The sequence below is a fragment of the Drosophila guanche genome, unplaced genomic scaffold (genome assembly GCF_900245975.1).
Source record: "Drosophila guanche unplaced genomic scaffold, DGUA_6, whole genome shotgun sequence".
NCBI lineage: Eukaryota > Metazoa > Arthropoda > Insecta > Diptera > Drosophilidae > Drosophila > Drosophila guanche.
In genome coordinates this window covers 9,266,074-9,291,531 of record NW_022995743.1, presented here as the reverse complement: position 1 = coordinate 9,291,531, position 25,458 = coordinate 9,266,074, and the positions used below count along the sequence as shown (strand labels likewise).

Here is a 25,458-nt window from a genome sequence, read left to right as displayed (position 1 = left end):
TTTTGATAAAAGACAATATCAATAAAATTATAACACTTTAGAATGTGACTTTCCTATGTGGTAGAAAATTAGGAATTGTCTTGTTAAAATAATCTCCCTAATGGGCTGTCAGCGGTGGGTTCTCTCACACTTTAATTCTCTTATGGTAATTCTTTTAAGTGCTGAAATCAGTGTACTGCTGATGCAATAATAGAAAAGTAGACAGATATGTTCAGAGTTGAAGAGCTCTAATCCATGCTTTATGTATTTTTTGTTTGCTTAAAATGAACGGCCTGTGTTCAGTCTTAAGTGCTCGAATGCGAAACCCAATAAGGACAGTAGCCAACCGCCGCCGAGAACAAACCAGCCTAGCCGCAAGGTGTCCACATCGAGGGCTTGGAAACCCAGGACATTGTCCAGCAGACGCACATAGCCAGCGCGCATGGCATCGTTGAAGTCGGAGACAAACCAGTGCTGCAGTAGCCCCGTGGCCTGAATTCTCATAATGAACATGCTGAGAGATGCCTTCAGGTGGCAGTCGCTGCGCATGGGATAGCCAATGATGGGCGATCCCAGACAAGCCGAGGAGAAGCGAAAGATCGGCTTGAAGGCGTACTGCTGCTGCAACGAGAAGAACTCCCAGCGCTCCAGGGTGAAGGGGTACGCGTAGCTGCGATTGAAGCCGAGCAGGGCCGAGACCTGTTCACTGGCATTCACGCCCACCAGCAGGCGGGACAGTCCATTGATTAGATGGGGCTCTACGTGGCGAAGAAAAGTGCTGGCTTCATAGTGCTTCACCAAAACCTGCTGTTGCTGGTCGATCAGGTCCTCCATGCTCTCCACCTGCTTGCCCACGACCAAGGCCGTCAGGAAGCTGTCCAACTGAATGTTGTAATAGCTGGTCAGAACAAATCCCAACACCGTCAGCTGCAATGATACTATAAAATAGCGAAGCGATGGCCTGTGCACGATTGTGGGGGAACAGATGAAAAGTATCCGGCTGAGACCGTCCAGAAAGTTGAAGCCAACCCGTTCATGCCAGCTGCTATGATCGTGTCCGGGATTAATAAAGTAAAGTACGCCGCTTATGTAGAACACTCCACCGAGAAGAAGCAGCCAACTCCAGCGGTTGAGGGGCAGCAGTAGGTACATGTGACGCGGAATCTCGTTCCTTACGGGCACAATCAGGCAATTCCTTGCTACGACCAGGGGATAGCTGTAGTCGCCCATATCCTCTGGCACATCCACATACGGATGCAAGGAGATCTCCAAATTCCCGTCCATTATCAGCTGTATTATTCGGCTCATGTTGACATTGCTTGTGGGGCCGAGATCCTGATTCGGATTTGTCACCTGCAGTGTGGCATTGTGGCGGTGCAGGAACTCAAGAAAGGTCCGATAGCCATAGCCGCGTATCAGTCGCTGCCCTGTCCGCTGGTCACGGATAAGAAACACACGCGGTACATCGTTCTCCGCCGGAGTGGACACAACATAGCCCTGGAAGTCCCTAGTAGCCGGCGGAAACAGCGGGTACGAGTAGATATTCACTTTGTAGAAGCGCACAGCCGGATAGGGAGTATACGAATATATTTGGTTGTTGTGCAAGACCAGAACATTGAGAAACTGGTAGAGCCAGAGTTTCTGGAATAGAGCCTCCAGTGCTTTGTAGGACCCACTTCGTTCATTGGGCAAGGCGACAATCAAGCGAACTGGGCGCATCCTTCGAAGACTCCTGTTGAGATGGTACCAAATGAGTTCCTGGGAGGTGTGACAGAAGACGAGAGCGACGGCATTGTCCGCGTTCATGTTGTATTGGCCGAGTGGCTTATGCTTGTGCTCCGCAATGGATGTATCCACTATGTGGCTGGTGACTTCCATGGTTCGATGTAGCCAAATTATCAGACTGTTGATATCATTCCGCTTTGTCCTGTGTCCCAAGAAGATTGGCGTATGTTTCCAATGCTCTCGGCTAGAGATGACGTCCAGAACTGACTTCACTAAACTCATGTTGTGGACGCTTGCGACGGGCTCCGGCCGGAAGGAAGTACATAGCAGGACCACAAGTATAAGCATAGTGCACATAGCGGACTGGTACTGTTGTGATTCCTTGCAGCACAGAGGTCAGGCTTTTAAGGCATCGAATAATTGGTTTCATTAGAAATAATCATCCCTGATTAGGTCTTATCACTGATGAACATTGGTGTCTTTATGGTATATAATTCATTTGCTTCAAAATAGTCTCAATGCGGGAGGGTTGCGGCTCCTAATAATTGGGCACGTAATGTGCTAGCGTAATGGGTCAATCGCTCAATCCTTCGTTGTCCTACAAGTATACACTTTATTAAGATATACGAATTACATTTTCAGGTGATGATTGAAATATTGCACATCGGAAATTGACGAAACAGTAAGAAAATTACAAGAGACAGAGACAGAGACTATTACTATTAAATTTTGATGGTTGGAATACTTTCGCGCATGGAGAGATTTGTGGAATTCTAGAATTGGGTATATCTTATGCGAATATCATTTATGGCGTTGCCGTTGCTTTGATAGCAGCAAAGCGGAGAGCACTAGGGCCGTGTCCAACTCTTGCTGACTGCCCCGCTCATTGTCCAGAGAAATCTCGACGGCGCGCTCATGGAAACGAGCCAAGACACGTGGCCGATAGTCTACGGAGAAGTTACAATTCAAAAGTTCAATGGTAGAAAAAAAGCAGAAAATCAATGAGCAAACTCACCCACACTGCCCGCCAGGGGATTGCCAGTGAGTCTGAGGGCCTCCAGCAGTGGAAGATTGGCCACGTAGTCAACCTCATCGAGCTCTTCAATCTGATTGCAGCTCAAGTCCAAATTGACCAAAGAAAGCAGCTTGCGCAGGCCCTTCAACGACTTGAGCTTATTTTGGGCCAGCTTTAGTGTGACAAGATTTCCCATCGTCAGATGCCAGTCCACGCACTCGGCTATGAGGTTTCCCGACAGAGACAGCAGCTGCAGATGCGGCAGCTCCGCCAGGTTTTGTACAGCCCGGATGCGATTCTGCTCGAGCACGAGGCGACGCAGTTTAGGTGCTGTCCGCACACTGCCATCGATTTGGGTGAGCAGATTGCCAGTCAAATCGAGTTCGGTTAGCTCCTGCCACGCATCTGTGCTGATTAGAGCACTGCCATCCGCCGGAGTGGCTGGACTGATGGTCTCAGGCAGGAGGCTCGGAACTTCGCAGTGTTTGTGCAAGTTATCGCAGAGCAGCACCTGGTTTATGCTTTGTATGGTTGTGTTGTGAACACAGATTGTCTGCAACGTTGGCTTCAGCAGCTCAATGTCCACGATGTTCTCCGTGGACAGGGCCGAGAATTTGAGGGTTTTGAGATTTCGAAATGCATTCAGGTTGAAGTTGAGCCTATTCGGAATGATGTTGCTTCGTCCAATGGGCACGTCCACTGTGTTGTAGTCCTGCGCATAGCTGGCATTATCTTTAACCGGCGTCACTACCAAGGCCACGAGTTGTGTGCAGAAGTCCATGACGTGCGAGAAGTCGTATTTTCCTCCACGGTCCACGTTTGGCGGGCAGGGAAGACACAGGCGCTCACTTATGGCAAATACCTGTGCATAAAGCAGATATTAATTTACATTTTAATACATTTTCGGTAGTGGTTTATGTGAGCATGTTAGGCTGCCTTTGCCGCTGGCAATTTAGATATCTGAGGATAAATTTCTCGCTCTTCCTTTGAAATGAAATGCTTCATTAGCTTATAGAGCAATGCAATTCCCAGAAGCTTCCTCTGCGAGGGAGTAAATTTGTCCTTAGTCGGACCGAAGTAAGCACCCATTCGTCGATTGGTTAAATGATTCATGCTCAGAGCACTAATCATGGAGGCCTCGCGAGTCTGCGCATCTGTGGACGAGATGCCGCGGAAGACACGCATCAGCAGAACACCGCGTTGCTGCTCCCAAATGGACAAAATTAAAGCTAGTTTCGGATCTTTGGCCTGCTTGATGCTGTCCGGCTTTTCCAGTAGTTTCTCCGCTTGCATAAAGTGGATGTATGGGCGGATGCCCTTGCCTTTGCCCACATAGAAAATGGCCCTTAGAAAAGTAAACCAGATATCAATGCAGTGCATTCGCGAGGCCCGACTCGGCAGCTTGTTTGTCACGCGGGGATCCAGCAACAAATAGTTGAAATATTGCAGATCCGACTGGTCTTGTCGGCGCTGCCATTTAATGTGGCGGGCTGAATACTTAGAGAGTTTTTTGATGCTCTGAAAATGTATCTCCGACTGCAGGGTCTTCTGCAGCTCAGGAGAGAAGTTAGTGTAGCGACAATTGATGGTGCCAAGGGAGTACTTGGCACCTCGAAAGAGGACGCAGCTACTGTCCACTTTTTTAAGCTGCAATGGCCAGCTCTTCACTAAAGAAGTTAACAAACAATTTGACATTTCTGATCGTCCAAAAAATTATAACTAGTATATATCCTCTACGTATTTGATTTAAAGTGTGTATTAATCCATAAAGTAATGAAAAATGACAATTTTCTCACCTCCAATGCCGACAGGTTGTATTCCTTTGTGGAGCTCAGCAGCGCATCACCGCTCTCGTGGAAAAGCTTGGCAAGATCCTGCAGCAGATATATAATGTCGTATTTGTTAAAATCCAGGAACTCGGCCAGAGCACGCGGTGGTTCCGTGCGAAAATAGATGAGCAGCTCCTGCAAGTAGCCTTCCAATTGTTCTCGACGCTGCTCCAGAAACGCTGGCTGCTTATTACCCACAAGCTGCAACCGAAATTGACATATGAATAGATTCTCGTTACGCGTTATGTTTTGTTATGTTTTGCATTGAGGGGGCGTACCTTTTTTGGAGGCAGCAACTTTTTGCTTATTGCTATCTCCTCCACCAGTTTGTCGTGCAGCTGGGCAAAGTCTCGATAGCGCCGCTCCACCATCCACTCCACCTTTGCGACACGCACTTTGATGTCATAGTAGGTGACCCCGCCACTGGAGGTTTCATTCGTGTATTTTGGTATTGTCACCGACGTCTCCTCGTTCTGGCGGTAATAGCAAGCCATCGCTGTCCTTTTATTGCCCTCGCAGATATTTGACGCATTAAACACGTATTTATAAGCTAAACATGCATTTAAACGGGATTGTGTGCAATAGTTGTCCAACAATAAAAGCAATTTTCTAATTTATTGCAATTGTAGTCAAGTGAACAGCTGTTTACTGTTATCGATTAGAGATGAGCGATAGCAGTCACTTTCATTGTGTGAAATTTCTATTCACGACTTGCATTAAAAACGGCGCCTTGTAAATGAATTAGCTACAATTTATACATAAATAAATGATTAATTTGAGATTATATTGCTAGTTTTGTGCTCCCAGTCTACACGGCTGCGACTGGAGCTAACCAAAGTTGCTACACTTCGCCGCCGCCTATCGATGTATTCGTATCGGAGGCATACGGCACCTTTTGTTTATATTTTAGTATGTTGGCATATTCATGTTCTAAGAGCGAAATTCCAACGAAGCAATGAAAATTACCTGGGCGACCTGAAAAATAACTACTATATCTGAGCTGAAAGGAGATCAAGGGCTAAAAATGGCATTCCTGGGCGACTGTGTGATTGTATTTGTGTCGCAGGCAAGTGGCGGGAGACGTCATGTCGATGTCAGCAAATGGAATTTCAATTGTGTTTTTTTTTTACAGATGCTGTTTTTTGCCGGAGGATGGCTGTTTTTCAACAAGGAACTCTTCAAGCACTATGAAATACGCCACATATCCGTTCAGCTGATCTTCTCAGCCACCTTCGCGCTGTCGGTGACCATGTTTGAGTTGATTATATTCGAGATCATTGGCGTTCTAGAGTCCAGTTCCCGGTACTTCCATTGGCGCTTGGGTCTCACATTGCTACTGTTTATGGTGACGGCTGTGATACCGATCTATATCTGCCACTCTGTGATACACAGCATTTCCTTCTGTAAGTTCACCCCCAATATATGCATGTATTTCCGCTTTAATGTGAATTCTTCCTTAGTTTCCGACAAATTGGTGAGAATACTGACGACAATCTGCTGGTTTGTCTTTCTCTATGGCCTCTGGCGTATTGGTGAACCGTTTCCACTGCTTAGTGCCTCCCACGGAATTTTTACAATTGAGCAGGGCGTTTCGCGGATCAGTGTCATTGGTGTCACCGTAATGGCCATACTCTCTGGCTTTGGTGCCGTGAACTATCCCTACACCAGCATGACGTACTTCATAAAGTAATGTTAACTGCGCTAAATCGTTCCTTATCATTGTGACATGCCTTTTATTTAATTTGTTTGCCAGGCCCGTTTCACGTAATGACATCATCTGTTTCGAGCGTCGATTGGCTTTGACCGTGGATATGCTGGTGGCCAAGAAGCGACGCATTGCCATGGCTGCCTACATCCATAATAAGCAGCATACCACAAAGCCGAGAATCTGGGAAATGATAACATCGGCAGTGCACCGCACAAGCAGCGGAGAAGGTGAGAATGCCTTGACCATAAATTTGGGCTTACGTTTATTTCGTTGGTGACTTTCAGACATCAATCAATTGAAGCAAGAAGTCTATGGCTTGGAGGAGCTACTGCGCTCCGTTTTCCTGGAGTTGAATTCGCTGAAAAACATGGAAGAGCGTCAGCGATGGTCGCAAACGCTGAAGGGAAAGTACTTTAATGTGATTGGACACTTTTTCAGTGTTTACTGCGTCTATAAGATATTTATGGTAGGTCGACCAAAATCATAGTCTCTCTATTAATTTATTTATTTCGCTGAGTAGTGTTGCATCAACATCATATTCGACAGAGTGGGCCGCAAGGATCCCGTAACTCGTGGCCTGGAGATTGCCATCCATTGGTGTGGCTTTGACATAGACTTTGCCTTTTGGAACCAGCATATTTCATTTATGCTGGTCGGCTGCATCGTGGTCACCTCCATACGTGGCCTGTTGCTAACCCTCACTAAGGTAAGTAATACAAGCAAAACACGATTATTTTTCATTACAACTTTTGCTGTTTTGCAGTTCTTTTATCGCATTTCATCGAGTAAGTCCAGCAACATCATCGTGCTGATCTTGGGTCAGATCATGGGCATGTATTTCTGCTCCTCGGTGCTGCTGATGCGCATGAATATGCCCGCCGAGTATCGGGTGATCATCACCGAGGTTCTCGGCAATCTACACTTTAACTTCTATCATCGTTGGTTCGATGTCATATTCCTGGTTAGCGCCCTGACTACCACCGTTGTGTTGTATCTGTCTCGGAAGCCAGTTCCTTCGGATGACTCCGACTTGCACTGATTCTCTCTTTCTGTTAGGTTAAAAGCAATTGTTTTAGAATCATTTTGTTTAACCTCGTCAAGCTTAAGGTTGTTTTAAATCAATGTATGTACATATATACCAGTGTATATATTTATAGAATTAATATTTAACTATACAGTCAATGCGCATAAAAATTAAAAACCCTTCTAAAACGTTATAGTTGTGCTTGATTTTGGTATGTAGTTAGTTTACCATCTGATTTCCCACTAATTCCCGAGCTTTTGTAAGCTTTTGGCGCTTTTGCTTTCTAGGTCTCTGGGTTGCTGGGTTACCGGTGAGTGGCGTGGCCCATTGTGACATAAGGTTGTTGGACTCAACATCGAGAGAGAGTCCGCGCATCGTCTTTGAGCGCATTTAAAATTACTGTTACTCTCCAATCCCGTTGTTCCCAGGTTCCTAGCACAGTCCTCTGTTGTTCTCTGAGGCAACGCGAACAGAATTGTTGGGTAATTATGGGGTGTGGGTTGGACTAGAGAAACATTGAGGTAGCCGTAAGCGTAGGGCGGCTAGAAACTTCACCGCCCAATGCCAATGCTGTTCAAATATGAAAACCAATTAAAGAATATGAATATGTATGGATTGTAACAATCAATTCCTTCGAGATATCCGTTTTTATTTCCTACAAACATTTAATATTCATCTCTTTGAATATTCAGAGCACCTGGTGCGCACCTTAAAGGCAACATTCCAACCATATTCATTCAGTTCCTAGGCTTCCGGAGCGTACCACTTTGGTGGTACGATAAACACCTACATCAAAAATGCCCTTTCAATTAAAGGGGAACGACTTTTTTGTAAGCAGCATTGCCAAAAAGTAATACAGGAATTTCGCAACTGTTACCGCTTCCAAACCGATGCCCACCCATCCCTTGTCAGAGCGGAATCCACTCAGATGAGGAGCAACTTAATGGGCTATTCCGGGACCGCACATCGCTGCCTAAAAATGCCATTAAAATGTTGCGGCTGCCGCAGATCCAACTGGGCGAAAAAAATACATTCCAAATGTCTAGATGAATAAGTGATGAAACAAAAAAATGATTGAAGGGTTCAAAAAGACGGGTGGCTGTTAAAAGAGCACATGTCCAGGGTCGGTGGAGGGTTCACAGAACTGCAATTACGTCGATACCAGCCAAAAGTGCAGGACATGATTGTATTTCATCCTGTCGAAGAATCAATCGGCTGTAAATTCGATGGGTTTTATTTACGGAAAAACGGCGGAACCCTCTCTAATTAGGAGTGACTCGACCCATCCATCGATTTCATCGATTTTTGATTGATAAAATGTGGGTTAAACGTGTGGCAGTGTTCCTCCAGTTGGCTGCTCCTGCTGTCTCGGGGCTGACTTCATGGCCATTATGCAAATTTGGGCAACAATTGATTAGAGTTTCAGTGTGGCATTGCACAAACGTCCCGCCCCGTATGCTTCGGCTGCCACAATTAACGCCGTATGCCCCAGTCACGGTTGGCTAATTAGCATAAATTCAATTAGGTTTCGTGTTTGCGCCTTCGGTTGTCTTTGGAGCCTTGACAGCGGCAGTCCTTCACTCTTCCTCTCACCTATGTACACTTTAGGGCCACACTCGCGCCACCTCTTAAGTCGTTTCCATACTTAGCATATTTCCTGTTTGACATCTGACCTTTTGTTGTGCCTTCATGGAATGTGTGAGATTCAGATTTGAGCCCGTCTGAAGGTGCTGCCACAGGAACGATTTGTGTGTTTGCGGTTATCTGCCTGGGTGTGGCCTCGGGACAAGAGAAAGGCATTAGCATAAGCAGCGAGGCGTTTGTTCAGATTGCCGACGAATCTGTGACAAGTTATGCAATAGATCCTCCCAGAGGATTTACATATGTTGCTACCTATGTTCCCATGGGATATAAGTGTGATACGGATAAGGGTACTTTGGGGACTGCTTACCAGCAGGAACAATTGCATCTGCAGCTGGGGGGCAAACTGAAGGCGAGCCAACTGCCTGCCAATGATCCGACATTACTTCTTGCCCCTGCCTTAATGGGCATTCGTTAACCTTTAGCTTTCGATTCAGCATCATTAAACCTCATCTATATGGCAGCCAAGCAGCTAATTAGGTTCCATCTCCAGCTTGGGCCCAGTCCACGTGCTGAGCGGCTCATTAGTGGAGGGCTCCACATCCACGTAATTAAAGCCTGGCCTGGAGCAAAGCGCAACATCATGGCAATCAAGGAATTTGCAATTATTACATTGATTACCAGATGAATGCCATAAATGGCCAATACAGACCCAAGGGACCCCATCGAATACGCAGAGGAAATTAAACTACATACAGAAATGTTCAGTTCATTAGGCGAGCGCCAGCACTTACCATTTCGCCTTTAAAACTTTAAGCGGAATATTGAATATCTTCTCAAATACGGATTTGCAATCAAATTATTTGCTATATCAAATATTTAAAGGCCCGCAGGCTCCCGCTGCAAAGGGATGGCCAGACGATGGCCAGTCAATGGCAGTTGCCCATCAACAGGGTGCGATCAGTGGATTTATTTGTATACAGCAAACCTTAAACTAAAGATAATAGCATATTGAGTAGAGATTGCCACGCTAATGGTGCTCTTTCAGAGTAAATCGCTTCAACAGCAACACACGGCCACAAACACCCTGTCCGGGCGGAGTGATATATATTTTTTGTTGCCTCAGCCCGGATAGTCTATTTGTTCCCAACCGGACCTGGACCCAGCTGTGTGCGTGCAATCATCGTTTTTAATCATGATGCTGCTAATGGAGTTGAGTGGATGTGGTAGAAGGTAGGACCAGAACCAGAACCAGAACCAGAACCAGAACCTGTACCTGGAAACTTAATCATCCAATGTGGAGTGGCTCTTACATACACACATACATATATGTATACATTATGTACCTGTGATATTTGCCACATAAATGGGGATGTAAGTACAAAGGTGCGTTAAGCTGACTTTAATGCGCCCAAGGCCGCATTGACCAACTGACAGGGCAGGGGGAAAAGCGTTCACAAACCGTATGGGCTATGCACTCACACATCCATACCATTCCACACACTTTTACTTTCAAACTGTGCCAAGATTATTGCTCCATTTAGCGCCTCAATGATTTTTCCTCCCACTAACGGCAAAGCTTAGCACGCCTTTGCCTGTGCCTGTGTGGCTGAGAGCCTCATAAAAGTGTCATAAATGTTGATAAGACATGTTTGTCACACCTCCTCGATTGCCCTCTGCACCTGCACCTGCACTTGCACTTGCACCTAAAGAAATGATGTGCCAGGTTGTTTGTCTGGCGGATATCCCATAGATTGCTTTATTACCTACCCTACCCTACCCTATAACGAGCCATCTATAAGTGGGTTTACTTCCGACATACACACACTCCGTACTCGGATGTCTGTCGATTTATTAGCATAGCCTTTCTTGCGCATAAATGACATTTTGCAGCAGCTTTCAGCAATTGTGTGGAGTCATCTTTCATTCGGTCTTTCATTCCACAATGGCAACCACTTCTCGATCAGAGCAGAGGCCGCAACCCAAGCAATCAGCATTCTAACTGGCCATTTGCTGGATGCCAGTCGAGCATCCCGGGCATCCACGCTAACACTGCCAATGATGGCCTCAATCAGAACTGTCATAAACAGCCACAATGTCGGGTGACAGTCCATCCCGTAGCCATGGCTACCATTGCAATAGAGAGAGAGAGAGAGCAGGAGGAGAGGATGAATGAGCGATAGAGAGGGAGAAAGGAGTGACAGTTGAATCGGTTGAGTCTTGTGTTTCTTTTGTGGAACCATCAAGTGCCATTAATATGGAAATTATGCAAATTTAATTGACTTTCACCGAGACACACAGTTGCCCCATTGTGTGCTGTTTTTGTTCTTTGTTGTTTTGCCCCATCACGAAGGTGTTTAAATGCGATTATGATGGAGATTATGTTTGGCAATAGCAATCGTGAGAGCGGGCAATCCAGCTTAGTAGCCCGACAAAAACTAATCATAAAAGTCATAGCTATAGTTAGAAACCCGAAAACCTGAAAGCTGAAGATGCCGCATCATCAATACGTGGAACACAAGAACACTCGCGGCATAATGCTTGTGCTGCGGCTGGTGTGGTCATTTGCCTATCTGTGGGTAATGCTGCATGCGGCCAGTGTGGTCCCCACGGTCAATGAGAGCTTGGAGAGCTCTGGGCTCTGGAGCCATGAACAAACGATTCTGATCTCATATAAATCTCTAGCATTCTTCAACATACGCGGTGATATCGTACACCTCTGCACAACGGCAGGTATGCTGATCTTCCCCTACCTGTGCTCTCGGAGCTTGCACTCCTCTCCGTATCGACTACTGATGTTTATTATGCCCTACATGTGGTCATTCCTCTTTCAATGGACAACAAGTGTGCCGATGATCTGCTGGACTCTAGTTATTTTGATCAGAGACTATGAGATCGACAGTCTGCGTGATGTGTTTCTGGAGGTTGCCAAAGTTCTGGTCTTCAAAATATTGGTGCTAGCCAATTTCAGCTCCATTATGATTCGCACTTTTGCTCTGCTGAAGATTCTCGACGAACAAGACGAAGAAGGCATCGTGAATGTGGCCAATTTGGGCGAACATTTGAATTTATTCCTGCGCATTTGACCTCAGATCTCTCTACACATAGAGTTTAAATTGTGCTTTTCCCCAATAAAGTTTGGATAACCAGACACTCAGCTATGCGGCGTTTAAGCTGGGAGTTTTCCCCCAATAAAGTTGGCCTCAAAGTTTCGTTTGCTTCGGCGGCTGACAAAGTTTTTGAAGCGCATGTCATGCATACGCCCCCGTTGACGCACTACTTTTTGTTGCAATTTTTCCACTGTGTCCACTGTGTTATGGTAAGTGGAATGAGTTGGGGGTCGTGACAACTCCGGAGAAGTGGAACTTTGTGGTTGGACACATAAATTATATAATCAAATTTTGGAGCTATTATTCAGGGTCTTTCGCAGCTCGTTTTGCAATACAAAAACAAACACTCTCCATGGTCTTTTCCATCCAATCATAGAATAGAACCTCTGCAGCCCCACTCATTACCATAGCAAAGCCATAAATGTCGGCATAAATGTATACTAATGCAGATACATCTAGGTGAAGCCCTCAGGCAAATTACGCATACGCATCGAGAGCTGTTCCACTGTGTGGGAGACTTTAATCGTGAAATATTCTCGTATCCGCAGCCCCCATTGGTTAATCATGTTAGGTGGCTCGACTCAGAACTGCCGCAGGTGTTGGGCTGACACATTTTTCATCTTCATCACCGCTTGGGAATGCGCTCTGGAGCTGGAGCGTTGCGACCTCACAGTCACAGTCACCGTCACAGAGTATGTGACAACTGCCTGGGAGCTAAGCTGCCGTAGAAGAAGCCTTGACTAATCAATATATGGTGGTTGGGGGGGTTGGCACAACTGGGCCAATGGCTCACTCGCCATGAAACTTTCTCAGCTGATTGTGGTATTGATTTTGATAATAGTCCATCGCGGTGGTCGAAGAAAGTGTCCGCTGGGCAAGCAGTGGAACATTATGGCCAAAAAGTGTGAAAAATACTACTTGGGCTCGTAGTCAGACCGACCCGTAATCCCCGATCTTATCGTACATAATGAGCCCAACGAGTCCATTTGGCTCTGCCGCATTAATAGCTACACACACAAAAAGGTGCGCCCAGACTATTAAATCTAATGACAACTAATTTTTGGACTAAGCCACACGCAAAACACCCACCCCCTACCCAAAACATAAACATAATTTATAACATTTTCCGGAAAGAAAAATAAAAGGATTCACAGGGAACGCACAGAAAAACATGAAAACGTGAAAAATGAAATGCCATTTGGTTGGTTTTTCCTTTATCCTTTATTTTTGTGTGTGCTTAGGGGGGGCCAAACAAAGGTCTTCAGAATTCTGTCAGCACTCCATTTGGGCTAGTCCCTGCCTCAATCCATTGCCAATTTGCGGAAAGTATTGCTGAATTTATCCCGACATTGCTCTCCATTTGCACCTCAATCAAAAACTTTTATTAAGTTCCAGACACCAACGCAAATGAAGTGGGAAAAGGGTTACGCTACGGCTTCGCCTCTCTCGATTATTATTATCAACGACAGTTGCTTTTCCCATCGGAATGTTGATTTCTGATTGCTTACTATTGCCAGTTAGCAGTGTGACTGGAACATAAATCAAATGAAGTATATCGTTGCCAGGGGATTCCATTGAAATACTGCCACATTTTGTTGCATTTATGCATTCATGCAGCACGAAAAACACACATAAATACCCATATATCGGAAGCTGCAGCAAAATATAAACAAGATACACACCATTTGGTTGGTAAATCCTGAATGGCCATCGATTTTTTGTTTGGGGCCCGCCTTACTTTTATTATCATATGCAAATGTTCCGCCTGTCGCGTGCAAATTGAATAATCGGGTGGCAAATTGAATGTTCCGCCCAGCCCTTCACACACGTTCTGGTTTGAGTGTGTGTGTAGTGTGTGTAATTATAGACCGGTAGACAGTTGGACAGCTGAACAGGTGAACAGGTTCGGGCCCTCCAGTCCGTTCCGTTCCGCACTGCAACACAGAGGAGAGTCCGTTTATTCTCCGGCCTGACACTGTCATGTGCCAGTTTCAGTCACATAATAACTCAAATTACATTCATTCAGGGGTAGGCTGAGATGGTAAAGGGTCAGCGCATAGCTGCTCATAGACATAGATGTAAGCATGTACCAGATGGTTCTTTGCTTTTATATAGTATAAGATTCCCGACTTTTAGCAGAGATAAAACAATGTTCCGCCCGGGCCGCAGCTGTCTGGCGGTGGCAATAATGAACAACCGCAATCAATAGACTGGAGACGGAGGACGGGGACGGGGACGGGGACAGTACCAAAATGATGGTAAACAACTTGTTTACGGGCTGCAATTGCAGCCAGTCAAACTGTGGGCGGAACGTCCTGTCCACCGTCCTGGCAGTTGGCCAACAAATTACACTAACACTCACCCTGTCAGCCATGTCTGCTGGCCCTGCCAGTCAGTTGGTCCAAGCTGTTGGTTCTGTTGGTCAAGAAAAAGCCAATCAAGATGAGGAGAATTCTGTGAATAATAAAGGGAATTCATTCGAAAATGCAGCAAGCAGATGGTTAAACTCCACAGAGTGCCCAGAAAATTTAATCAGCAGATGCTGCTGCCCAGACTACTGCCACGTGTCGGTCGGAAGTGCCAAGTGGCAGCAAGAGTTACCAATTTGAATGCGTTCAGAGTACCCAGCAGCCAGCACTCCGCACAAAAGGTGTGAACATTAGCAGCTGACGCTAGAGCCGGAATGGCGGCTCTTTCGATGTGATGCTGTTGCTTACTTGGCACAGATTCGTATGCCATTCGGTGCGGCCCACCCGCTGGGGCCACCTGAGAGTGGTCCCAGAAATTGAAGGTTCACGTGGAGCGGTGGCGGTGTGGCTGCGTGTGGCACTTGCCACTCACTGTAAATGTGCTATAACTGCGCACGTGTGCAACCCCACGGATGCATCGTGGAAAAGCAGTGGCCGTGTGCATTGACTGAATCGAATTGTCAGTAGAATGTCCCTTGAGCTGAACGTATTAGGAGCTAAAAGCAAGTCCAACGAATTCACTGCCGATCGATAATCTGAAAGTGCCATAAAAATGGATGCTTGGATTGTATTTACCCGCTGGAAGAGTCAGTCTCCGACTCACAATATATATGGAGAGCCCATCAAAAGCAAATTGCAATCGGCCATCAAAAAGTTGCAAATTTGTTGCCCACTCACAGGTCTTACATGACACTCTCGACTGGCTCTTGTTGCTCCAGCACTTACACAACGCTTTGTTCCGCATGCCTCATAAATTGCGCATACGCCATGTTGCACAGAGAGGCCACCCACAGAGGGCCAGGAGTCAGAGCAGAGGCAGAGGGCAAAAGGAAAGCCAGAACCAGCACAGACGGAACCACGCATAAATTCAAGGGCTGAAATATTTGTGAACCGTGAAGTGACACATAAAACAAGTGGGGAAAAAAGCAGTCAGCTGAAGGTTCCATGGGGATCCGAATATGAGGTTGCAATGGAATGCAAATTGCTCTGGGTCTGTTTCCGTGTGTGCACGTCTCTATCTACCTTTCCGTTCTCTATTTGGTGGCAAGTTTAATTTCATAGTCACACCTACACTTGGCCCATTCTGAGGGTGCACTCTCCGCGGATTTGAGGGAATTTTACACGGAATTTTCCGTAACAGAATTGCAGATATATGCACATCTCCCTGGGGGGTTCTTCTCTTTGCTAGGTGTGTGTGTGTGTGGGTGTGATTGCATGAGAACTTAAATATTTGTTGGCTCTGACTCTGTCTGTAAACATTGGCACGAGGGATAATGCTGTGAAAGTCCTTTTGCCACTCCTTTCCGCTGACGTCTCAAGTGGTTGCCTTTGCCCGGGACTTACCTCCACTAGAAACCTCCACACAGGCCCCATCTAGGTCAAGCATTGTCAGCATCATTCTCTTGGTAGCTCTCGTTCTCGTCCTCGTCCTCGTCGTCAACGCCATCGCAGTCCTCGTCATTGTCATGAAAATGTCTTGTGCTAAAACTGTCAGTGAAGTTCATGTCAGCCGTCAGCCCAGTCAGCACAGTGGCCCGGGCCCATCAGAAAGTCTGAAACTCTTACTGACGGAGTGTGCTGCCACAGTTGACCTTGCCACGTCTGATGCCTCCGCCTAACTACATTAGGTACACCGCAATATACTCTAAATGGATGCATTTATATTTTGCCAAGAACGTGCACCGGAATTTGCCTATATTTAGACCACAAACAGATCCCTTCAAAATGCCCAAACGTCCTTGACAACTGACAGTTGCAGTGGTAATGCCAAGCCACAGCAGCAGCAGCAGCAGCAGCTGGAGAGGCTCACGAGCTCTTGGGGTGGCAACAAAAAATCGTTAAATGCGAGCGCTGGAGGACGCTTGAGGACTAATGCCACACTGGCCAGGCTGCGATAATGACAGTGATGATGGTAAGCTGTTGAGCAGATCAGCTTCTACTTGCTAGGAGGCTGGAATATGAGAGGGTGCGATCAATATATTAGCTGATCAACTGAAATGGTTGCATTTATTACTTTTATTGTATTTACTTTTATTACTCAATTAAAGTTTAGTTGGGACACATTTTGTTTTTGGTTTTCCATCTTGTATATGGAATGTCATGCTGTCATTTGTTGTATCTGTTTTAGCCTGTCTTTTCCTTCAGTTATCCACAGTCTGCATTTTGTATCTGCATTACCCATTTTGCTTGTTTGGATGAATTTTATTTGAATTTGACGCTGATTTCTAATACAATTTCAATGCTCTCCGTTAGCTAAATTGAATTAATTTGAGTTTTAAACATTTATTTATTTAGTGGCTTAGCTTCAAAGTTTTCCAATTCAACTTGCTCTAATACTCTAATACTCACATACCCACCCGCAAGTATATGTGGCTCAGTTTTTGCCGCATTATTTTTGACTTGGGCTTCGTTTCGGCTACATTTTGTTCTCTTTTGTTAAGTAGACAAATTGGTAATACACTTGGTAGAAAAACGAAAAAATTGTGCCACCAGATTGGTAATCGCCTTTCGATTTGCTTTGGTTGATCTATGCCTCAGTTTTCCACATATGTACGTAGAGCCCAGAGGCTGGAAAATTGTGTTGACATCTCCTCGTAGCGTAGCTGCTTGCTGTTGCTCGGATACCCCTAATGTGAAACAACATCGAGTTTCTTTGGTTATAATTCATGTGTGTATATATATGTATATATCTTCATGTAGGTACAATTAAATTTCTTTGACTTTTGGCTTTGGCCAGACAAAAACGGAAAAATGTTTTCCCAAAAGTTTGTTCAGCATTTTCCTTGCATTTGTCGATTTGTCTACAATAAATTTTTATATGGAACATCGTGCCTTTTAATTACCATTTTGTTGTTGTTGTTGTTGTTGTTGATTCTCTTTGTTTTTAAACATTAAGTATTAATTTTACTTTGCAAATTTAACTGGTTTGCCATTTAACGTTTTGTTACTTGTTAGTTATAGTTTAGGTTTAGTTACTGTTTTGGGGTTTAGTCCTAAGTTCGAGAACCAAAATTAAATGTAATTAAATATTAATTAACTCAGTTATCCGATTAATTGAGAGACTTTGAACTAGCAAGAAAAGCTTCCAAATAATGACAATCTATGTTGTACTCTAGACAATGCTTCAAACAATCTCTCCAGCTCTTTAAAGCCAAGCAAAAATCATTCAAACCATTGCCCGACTTCCGACTTATTAATATGCTAATATGTATTGTATAATTATTATGAGATTTTCTTTGGTTTTCCATTTAGTTCACTTAAAAGATTCCAATTGTGTGCCCTCGTCTCGAACGGCCTTTTGCACATTTACAATTTACCAATTTTTTTTGCTTGTTTTTCTGTTACTGTTTCTGTTTCTATTTTTTGTATATATTTATTTTCAGTGACTTTCATTCTTTCAAGCCATGACCAACAAAATTCAAATTGTGATTCCCTTACTCGGGCTGGGTGTCCCTGCGTGTCTTGTGGCCGCGGAACGAGGCCTGGATCTTGGTGGCGGCCTTGTTCAACTCCGGATCGGTCAGATCTATGTCCAATTCCTCGGCAACCTTCTTGGTTATCTCCTGGATGTCCTCATCCTCGGGCGCATCCTTGTTGACCAGCTTGCGTGCCAAATGGCCACGGAATGTGGACTGAATCTTCAGTGCTGCATGGCAGAGCTCTAAGAGAATGAAACAAAAAGATAACGAATAAAAGGGTGTCTGTCAAGAGTGTTGCAAACTGCTGTCAAGTGGCCACAAAACACACACAACAAATTGGTCTAAGCTGCAATGAAAGTTGCAAGAAACCAGGGGTCCAGGGTTCCTCCTGCAATTCCTCCTGCCAATTGCAACTTGGGATGATACTCCAGCAATTGCCACAGTTCGTTGCCAACTATTTTCAATTAGCCTGCGCAGAGTGGACGAGTGTGCCAGACAGATGTTTTGGCTTTCACAATTCTCTATACAATTTAGTGTAATGTTTGAGCGCTATCCCCGATCCCAGTGCTGTATTATTTATAGCTCCTGCCCCTCCTTGGGGCACACCGCAGACTTGATTGTGTTTCAATGCGAGAGCGTAGCGCGAGTGGCCCACAATGGCAGTAAATCTTCTACGACGCGTCCCTGAGCGCTTGTATAAAAGCAAAATAATCGAAATCCCACGCAGAATTATTCCCCATGGGCTCTTCAGAGTGTTTGGTATTCGTTGTTCCTGTTCCTGTGTCAGCTCTTCCTTTTCCGGCCACGTCGCTTGGCTAATCACGTTACGTATACGCAGCGCATATTTGCTGCACATTTAATCTGACACGAGTGCAGAGCGAAGCTCCATTTGAAACACTCACAGCGTGACACACGTCCTACGTGTCCCAGAGTAGTTCCACCTAATAAGCTTACTTTTTCGAAACGGATGGTCAATGTAATCACTGAGTAATTGTGTAAAAGTTCTCTCTGCAGCGGCTTCCTAGGCTCCCAGGCGCCTGTGCATTTTGGCTGCTTGGTAGACGACACGATTGCATCATATCCTCAGCTGGCATTTGGTGTAGTTATGCAAACGTTGGGGCTGCCCATGAACCTAAGCTACTTCCCCTCCACTGGCACTGCTACTTCCCTTGGCAAATATTGTCTGGGAAAACGGTTTGCGTTAATTCGCTAAGCATAATTGGAGTTTGGCCAAGATAAGCATTTGGCAGGGCCATGCCAGAACTACCGGAAGTAGTCGGAGCCGTGACGCAGCCGTGCTCCTTTATCAAATTACCTACACATGGCGTATACGCAACGTGACCCAGGCCGGCATCACGTGCTGCCACTGCATTTACGTATGTGTGTGTACGTTTATTTATAAAATATTTAAAAATAGCAGCAGGACGTGCAAATGACTTTGTAATTCCTGGGATATTCTGCGGCTTAGTGTTTGCTCGCACTCGGCGCTGATCAACCCGTCCCCAGATGTGCCTTCCAACTGCAATCGTCTCGATTTCATTCCAAGTTGTTCCATCGCCACGCTTGCTGTTGACAAAGTTTTGCGATTTTCCAAGGCACCCTGTTCGGATTTAAGAGATTTTCTGCTGTCGACGGTCATGTAACCCGTGTAGAGCAAGCCGCTCACGTACACGACACTGCGTGTCCTGTCACAGGACCATGCCCAAAGACCCAAAATCCAAGGGTATGGTGTCTCCAAAAACCTGCCATCAGTCATCAGGCTTCTGCTTCTCCAACTTTTGCTGCCTGCTCGAGGGGGGGGGGAACACAAATTGAGTTTGCTTTTCTTTCTCTGGTAAAATGTCACAGTGACTGTTGCAGCTGTACATTTTGCCGGTGCGCCATGTCGGTGCGAGGGAGTCGGAGACACCCTATTTGCCTTTTTGCACACTGTTTTGCATGTGTCGAGCCTCGGGGCATCGGTCACGTTGCCTTGATTGACTGACTATCTGACTATCTGACTAGCTTGGGTTCCGTCACGCCAGCAGCTTTTTGGTCTCTCTGCAGCTACACCTTTGATTGGCCTTCGCTCTTATGGCACTCCCCACACACCCCACCCCATACATAATCAGCTTCCACCATTGGGCACGACCATCGCCTACTGCCATTAAGCTCCTTTGCAGCTTCTAGTGCCACAATGCCACAGATCCCCAAGGGGTCTGCCTCGAATGCAATCAATCATGCAGCAGGCAATGCTGCACTTTTCACCTGTCCTTCACGGGCCCTTTATTGTGATTATTGCCAGAGCGAGGGAAAGATTGTTGCCACAACACACGTGCTGCCACTTTGCGTGTGTCGCTGCGTGGCCACTGGTCTCACTGTGGTCTTGACCCACATTTGCCTCACAATGCAAAATGTATCTGGAAAAGAATGGGCAAGGCAAGGCGCTCAAAATATGACAGTGCACAGTGGCTTGAGGACCATTAGCGAGAGTACAAATCTCTGGCGTTTGTTAAGTGATTGTGTCAGAAACAATATACACACACAAGAGTAGTGTTCCACACGGTGGCACTCGTAATGAGCTCTTAATGTTCAGAAAGTAGCCCTACATAAAGGATGCTAGAACGTGGAATAACTTTTGCACAGTCCAACTTTTCGTAATGAGTGATAAGACTTAGCTAAGATTAGGCACAAAAAGGTTGTAATACTCTTACGAGAAGCACCTGGAACCGCTGGTCGGGTACCGCTGCCGTGCTCGCCTTTGTCAGTCAACTTTCCTGTCCAAATGAGTCCCATAATTGCCGGGTTTTCTGCCCTGTTTTCGTACTTTTGTGCGGTTTACCAAATAACGACAAATTGTGACAAATGAACCACGGATAATAAGCTGGTAAATGGAATTTTTAAGCAGAAAGTCTTGTCCTGATATGAGAAATGGGTTTGCGGTTGCCAAGATATTGCCATTTATTTTGGCCTTCTACGTTTGCTTCTTGCTGGCTCTGGCTCTCTGGCTCTCTGGCATAAGACCATAAGAACTAAGCCCATTTTTCAATTTCCGTCAGAACAAAGTCTTGCGGTTTCGTCCTGTTTTCGTCGGGTCTGTTCTGGTCTGCTATTCGCAATCGATTGGACAGAGTTGGGTTTTGGCTGTTTCCTCAAATGCCGTTGGCTTATTATTGGAGAAAATAAATCTTCACGAAAGGCAAACAGAAACAGAAATATTCCTGTTCCAGTTTTATTCCTTTCCTGCGGCAAGTCCTCGCTTTGGTTTGGCGAAAATTTGTCGAAGCCCGAAATGCGGTTGATGCCAAGTGACTGCTGGGTTTGGGTTGAATGGGAGCTTGCCAGGGAATTCAAAACGAACTTTAATTAATATTAATCTCTCGTACAAAAAGCTGCCTATGGCTTATTTTCTACAATACAGCAAGACTGCGAAACTCATTAAAAGTTGGCCCGACTTCCGGCAAATCCCAGCCCATAATTAACTAGATTAAAGGCTTGCATTAAATATGGGATATTGGGTCATTGTTAATTCTATCGGGAAAGTGTAAACACAGCGCACTCGGGCACACATTTTCGTACTTGTGTTCGAGTAGTCGAATTTCCCTCTCAAATGGCAATTAAATATTTATCGAGGGGGAACCTTGCTCAAGCAGGACAACAGGCCTGTGGGGGAATGCCATGAACAGGTGCTAAAATTGTTGAAATATTTAAACAAAACCAACTTGGCTTAAACACTGGAAAGCAGCTAAACAAAATTTCCCCCCCCCCTGTAGACACCTCGTGACAAGCGGGCATTATCCATTCACATTAGAGGTCCGAGAGTCCGTGTCTGTTCCAGTCGCAGTGCCCGTGCCATTACCAGTCCGGCCATGCACGTTCTGTTGTCTGTTTTATTGGGTTGCCATTTGCCATTTGCCATTTGCCTTTGCTGCTGCCTCCATCGGTGTCTGTGTGGGTGTGTGTTAGTGCGGAAAGACACACAAAAAATCGCCAATTCAGCGGCCAAGCAATGTTTTTGGCTGCCTGCTCGGTGCGTGTTTCATGTCAATGTTGTCGCTGTCATTCATGCTTTATTTCACGTATTTCTGTTGTTGTTCCTCTTTTGTTTCTTCTGTCGCCTGCTTTTTAGATCCGCCTTCGTGTACGTGCAACACCGAGGCAGCTGAACAAATACAACAGAAACAAGAGCACTTAACATTTTACTTAAATGGCTCTTGTCCCACCGCTGGCACGGCTGGTGCTGGTGTTTTGTGGGCCTCCTGGCGGTGTAAATGGAATTACAAGCTTGCCTTAAACCCAAAATCCAATTAGGAGAGCGCGCTGTGCTGCTGCTTTATCTGCCGGATGGCAGCTCCTTTGTGACACTTTCCCGCTTCTTCTTAGATTCTTGGATGATGACAGAGTGACAATGGCTGACAATGAGTGTTAAATATATCCACCAATGAGCCCCTTTACATAATATTCATTCGTTCATTTGCACTCTTTTTAGTCAGCTCTTTAAGCTTCGGCTCCAGTGTGTGCATCCAGAAATCAATGCATATCATGGGCCTCCACCAATTACAGCAAACAACGGGCCGAATTTAGTTCAAATTACCATACCGCACTCGCACTTACTGGCAAATGTTGGTATTGTTCGGGAGTGCGAGGGAGTGTGAGCTGGGAGCATAAACTATAATTAGTGAGGGGAGTGAAACTGCAGGGAGAACGAGGCCAGCACGAGCTGGGGCCAAGCCACAGAGCACCCCAAAAACAAATCGCCAGACAAACAAGTCGACCCAAAACACATTAAGACCAAATGCGTAAGCCCACGTTCATGTTTGTGTATGGCTCATGTGTGCTTGTGTTTGATAGCCTTGTGCATTTGTGAATCGGTATGCCTGATGCACGTAAAGCAAGAGCCTTACCATAAGCCAGTAAGCCAAGACCTTATGACCAAAATGCGAAATGCACACAAGAAACGACCATCCTCAAATGGCTCTAGATTTGTGTCCTTTCTGTGGGCCTCTGTGTTTTTGTGTGGATGTGTGTGCGCTCCAATTTGCATATAATATGGCCAAAATGGCTCTTGGCTTTCAGTTTTCCCTCTCTGCACGAAACAACGTCCATTGTTGCGGCTGATATTGTTTTCGCCACAAGTTTACAACTAGGCCAACGCCATTAGCTTGTCGCTGGAGCGCGATAGCTGTGCATAATGATGATGTTCCAACTGCTTTGAAGGAGTTAAATGTGAGCGAATTGGATTCAGTTATGGAGCGGCAACAAAGCATTAAGGACTGTAGCCATCTTGCTACAGACATCCATCCACAAGCTGGCAGCGACTTGCACCTATAATTAAGTGTGGGCTCAGTGACAAAGCCGAACGAGTGAGTCTTCTTGGAGATCTCGTGCGAGCCTAATTAGCCGTCTCAGATATGTGTGCAAGAGGAGGGTTACTTCTCTGGAGACACGCCCTGCACTATAATTAAGGCTACAATGGCAAAGAGACGGAGCAGTAGACAGAGAGAGAGAGAGAGAGGCAGTGAGAGACAGGGACACAGGAAAGCGCTGTGGAAGTGGGAGCCTCACGTGAGCTTTGGGCAAAGAGAAACTGTCGTCTAACAGCTACTGAGAGCCCCTGACACAGTCCTCCTTGCTTATGCGCCTCGCTGACAGTTTCCTACAAGTTTTTAATGAGCGCAGAAGGAGGAGGAGCAGGAGGAGCAGGAGGAGCAGGAGGATTCGTTCTCTTTCGCCTCCTCCTCGAGTGTGCCCCAGACGAATTATGGCTAAAAACTGTCAGCGGTTGTAACATCCTAATAAGGTTAAGTTGCTCGCTCCAACACTTTGGAGATTCTTGTATTATTTATGGGAATGCTGTGTGGATCTGCGGAGTTAACGCTTTGAATATCCCAAGGCTGAAATGAAACTTTTGACAAACACTTTTGGTTGCCTCACGCTCGAAAATGGATTGCACAACACGAAAAGTTTGCTTGTGCGTGGAGGTGGAACCCCGCTGCTTCGGCAAACAATGTGTGAAAGAAGGAATCGAGAATGCTCTGGGGAGGGAGCACACAGATGGCAGCTGTAAAGCAGAAGTGCTGGAAACTTAATCCACAGTTGAGCGGGAATCATGCAGCCACAGACAACAGAGCAGCATTGGGTCAACCTTGCACTTACCTTTGTCGTTCGGATCGAACTCAGCCTCGAGCTCTGCCTTGGTCTGCTCTGCCGAGGAGCCGGCTGCCTCTTCGACCTCTGCAGCGGCTGCGGCGGCGGCGGCTGCGGCGGCGGCACCATTGTTGGTCACAGTTTTGGTTTCCGATTTTTTCATGGTTTCTCTCACTTTGTGGCCTCGAAAGACTGCTTGAATTTTTGTTGCGGCTTTTGCTGTAATTAAAAGTGGACACCAAAAGACAAAAGACAAAAGAGAACGAAAACGAAACTATTAATTTTTGGTTAAGAGTGCAGAAAAGTTTCCCTTTTATTGGAAACTCGATAAGAAAGAAAGGACTCGGATCCATTCTCGTGTGCAATGAGCCAAGTTTTGGTATTCCCTTGGCCTATCCCAGACACTTTCACTTTAACCAACTTTCAATGCAGCGCTCTCAAATAATTAACTTCAAAAGGAATTCTTCAGCCTGGCCGCCCCCGGGGGGGTTAGCCAATCGATTTCGAGACAAGCTCAAGGAATGCTCAGCATTTCTGGCCCCCTGCCAGAGCCGACTCAACAGAAAATGGCAAAAGGGAAACGAAGTTCGCTTTGGCTAATAAACTTCAAGCGAAGTAGAGAAGCAGAGAGAAGAGAAGGAGAATTAAATGGTGGAAGGCTATGTATAATAAAGAGGGATTTATCGAGCATGTTCCAGGGCTGCTTCTCCCGGGTCAGCATTCATTTTTTATGGCACTTTTCACGCAGATACCGAGCAACAACAACAACAACAACAGCAACAACAAATGCAAACAAAACGCTGCCGTCCTTGAATAAGTTATAATAAATTGACACGTGAGGCTTTCGGTACGGGCATTCCCGCCAAACACCATCAATAAGGGAAAGGCAAAGGCAAAGACAAAAGGAAATTTCTAAAAAAGAGAAAATGGTAGTTGTTTGTGCCTGGCACAAGGCTGCCCCCGCAGCACGGGGCACGGCATGGGCTTGTGCATGTGCATGGGTCTACGGCTCTGAGGCAGAGTGTGGCAAGGTTGTCCCTGTCAAGGGGCGAGTGCTATGCTCTTAATAGCTGCCCACAGCGGCTGAAAGTGCTCTCCGGCTTGCCCATTAAATCATCGAATATTCCCCCTGCCATCGGCCTCGCTTTAAGCACTTTTATTGCACACTGGGCTAGTAGCAATCGAATTAAAGCATTTTTATGCCATGCAGCGAGTTCTTTGCACATCGGAACTGTCATCAAATATGCACATATCCCATTCAAAATGAAACAATTGACAAAAACTCTTGCTTGCCAGCAGATGCTGTTTGTTGTTTTTTTTTCACTTTTCCATCAAATGCCAAATTGAATTTATTTGTGTCCCAGCTGTGTCCTTAATTCAGGCAAATTACATTGAAAAAGCAGAGCCCACCCAAGCCTCTAGCACTCATAGTAAAAACCATATTCCAATCAACTTGCTAGCTATAAAAACAGGC

The 25,458-nt window shown here is 45.7% G+C and overlaps 7 protein-coding genes across 7 annotated transcripts in view; 2 read left to right on the top strand and 5 right to left on the bottom strand.

Moving 5' to 3' along the window:
* Positions 1 to 21: 21 nt before the first annotated feature.
* On the bottom strand, positions 22 to 2,223 carry LOC117578670. Its single transcript, XM_034264297.1, has one exon. The coding sequence runs from the start codon at positions 2,059 to 2,061 to the stop codon at positions 259 to 261; it is 1,803 nt and encodes a 600-aa protein (XP_034120188.1). The 5' UTR covers positions 2,062 to 2,223; the 3' UTR covers positions 22 to 258.
* A 70-nt stretch (positions 2,224 to 2,293) lies between these two features.
* On the bottom strand, positions 2,294 to 5,204 carry LOC117578671 (nischarin). Its single transcript, XM_034264298.1, has 4 exons — positions 4,827 to 5,204; positions 4,516 to 4,749; positions 2,720 to 3,581; positions 2,294 to 2,651 (listed from the first exon to the last, which is right to left on the bottom strand). Exons 1-4 carry the CDS (start codon positions 5,040 to 5,042, stop codon positions 2,506 to 2,508), a joined length of 1,458 nt encoding a protein of 485 aa, XP_034120189.1. The 5' UTR covers positions 5,043 to 5,204; the 3' UTR covers positions 2,294 to 2,505.
* Positions 3,615 to 4,435, bottom strand: LOC117578674 (ankyrin repeat and LEM domain-containing protein 1). The gene has a single exon (XM_034264301.1). The coding sequence runs from the start codon at positions 4,412 to 4,414 to the stop codon at positions 3,647 to 3,649; it is 768 nt and encodes a 255-aa protein (XP_034120192.1). The 5' UTR covers positions 4,415 to 4,435; the 3' UTR covers positions 3,615 to 3,646.
* A 228-nt stretch (positions 5,205 to 5,432) lies between the features above and the next one.
* LOC117578672 (Golgi pH regulator) lies at positions 5,433 to 7,397 on the top strand. Its single transcript, XM_034264299.1, has 7 exons — positions 5,433 to 5,614; positions 5,681 to 5,951; positions 6,009 to 6,234; positions 6,302 to 6,483; positions 6,541 to 6,722; positions 6,777 to 6,962; positions 7,020 to 7,397. Exons 1-7 carry the CDS (start codon positions 5,573 to 5,575, stop codon positions 7,293 to 7,295), a joined length of 1,365 nt encoding a protein of 454 aa, XP_034120190.1. The 5' UTR covers positions 5,433 to 5,572; the 3' UTR covers positions 7,296 to 7,397.
* Positions 7,398 to 11,352: 3,955 nt separating this feature from the next.
* LOC117587862 lies at positions 11,353 to 11,994 on the top strand. Its single transcript, XM_034278831.1, has one exon. It carries the CDS (start codon positions 11,354 to 11,356, stop codon positions 11,945 to 11,947), a length of 594 nt encoding a protein of 197 aa, XP_034134722.1. The 5' UTR covers position 11,353; the 3' UTR covers positions 11,948 to 11,994.
* A 4,845-nt stretch (positions 11,995 to 16,839) lies between these two features.
* Positions 16,840 to 25,458, bottom strand: part of LOC117578712 (protein bfr2) — a 30,121-nt gene continuing 21,502 nt past the window's right edge. The window contains exons 2-3 of the mRNA XM_034264362.1: positions 23,994 to 24,203; positions 16,840 to 18,100 (exon numbers count right to left, since the gene is read on the bottom strand). Coding sequence (XP_034120253.1) covers positions 17,874 to 18,100; positions 23,994 to 24,203 — 437 coding nt within the window. The 3' untranslated portion in view covers positions 16,840 to 17,873. The remainder of the gene's footprint in view (positions 18,101 to 23,993; positions 24,204 to 25,458) is intronic.
* The window catches only part of LOC117578710 (U6 small nuclear RNA (adenine-(43)-N(6))-methyltransferase), a 29,998-nt gene continuing 28,670 nt past the window's right edge, over positions 24,131 to 25,458 (bottom strand). The window contains exon 6 of the mRNA XM_034264360.1: positions 24,131 to 24,203. The gene's annotated coding sequence lies outside the window, so the exon portion shown is untranslated. The remainder of the gene's footprint in view (positions 24,204 to 25,458) is intronic.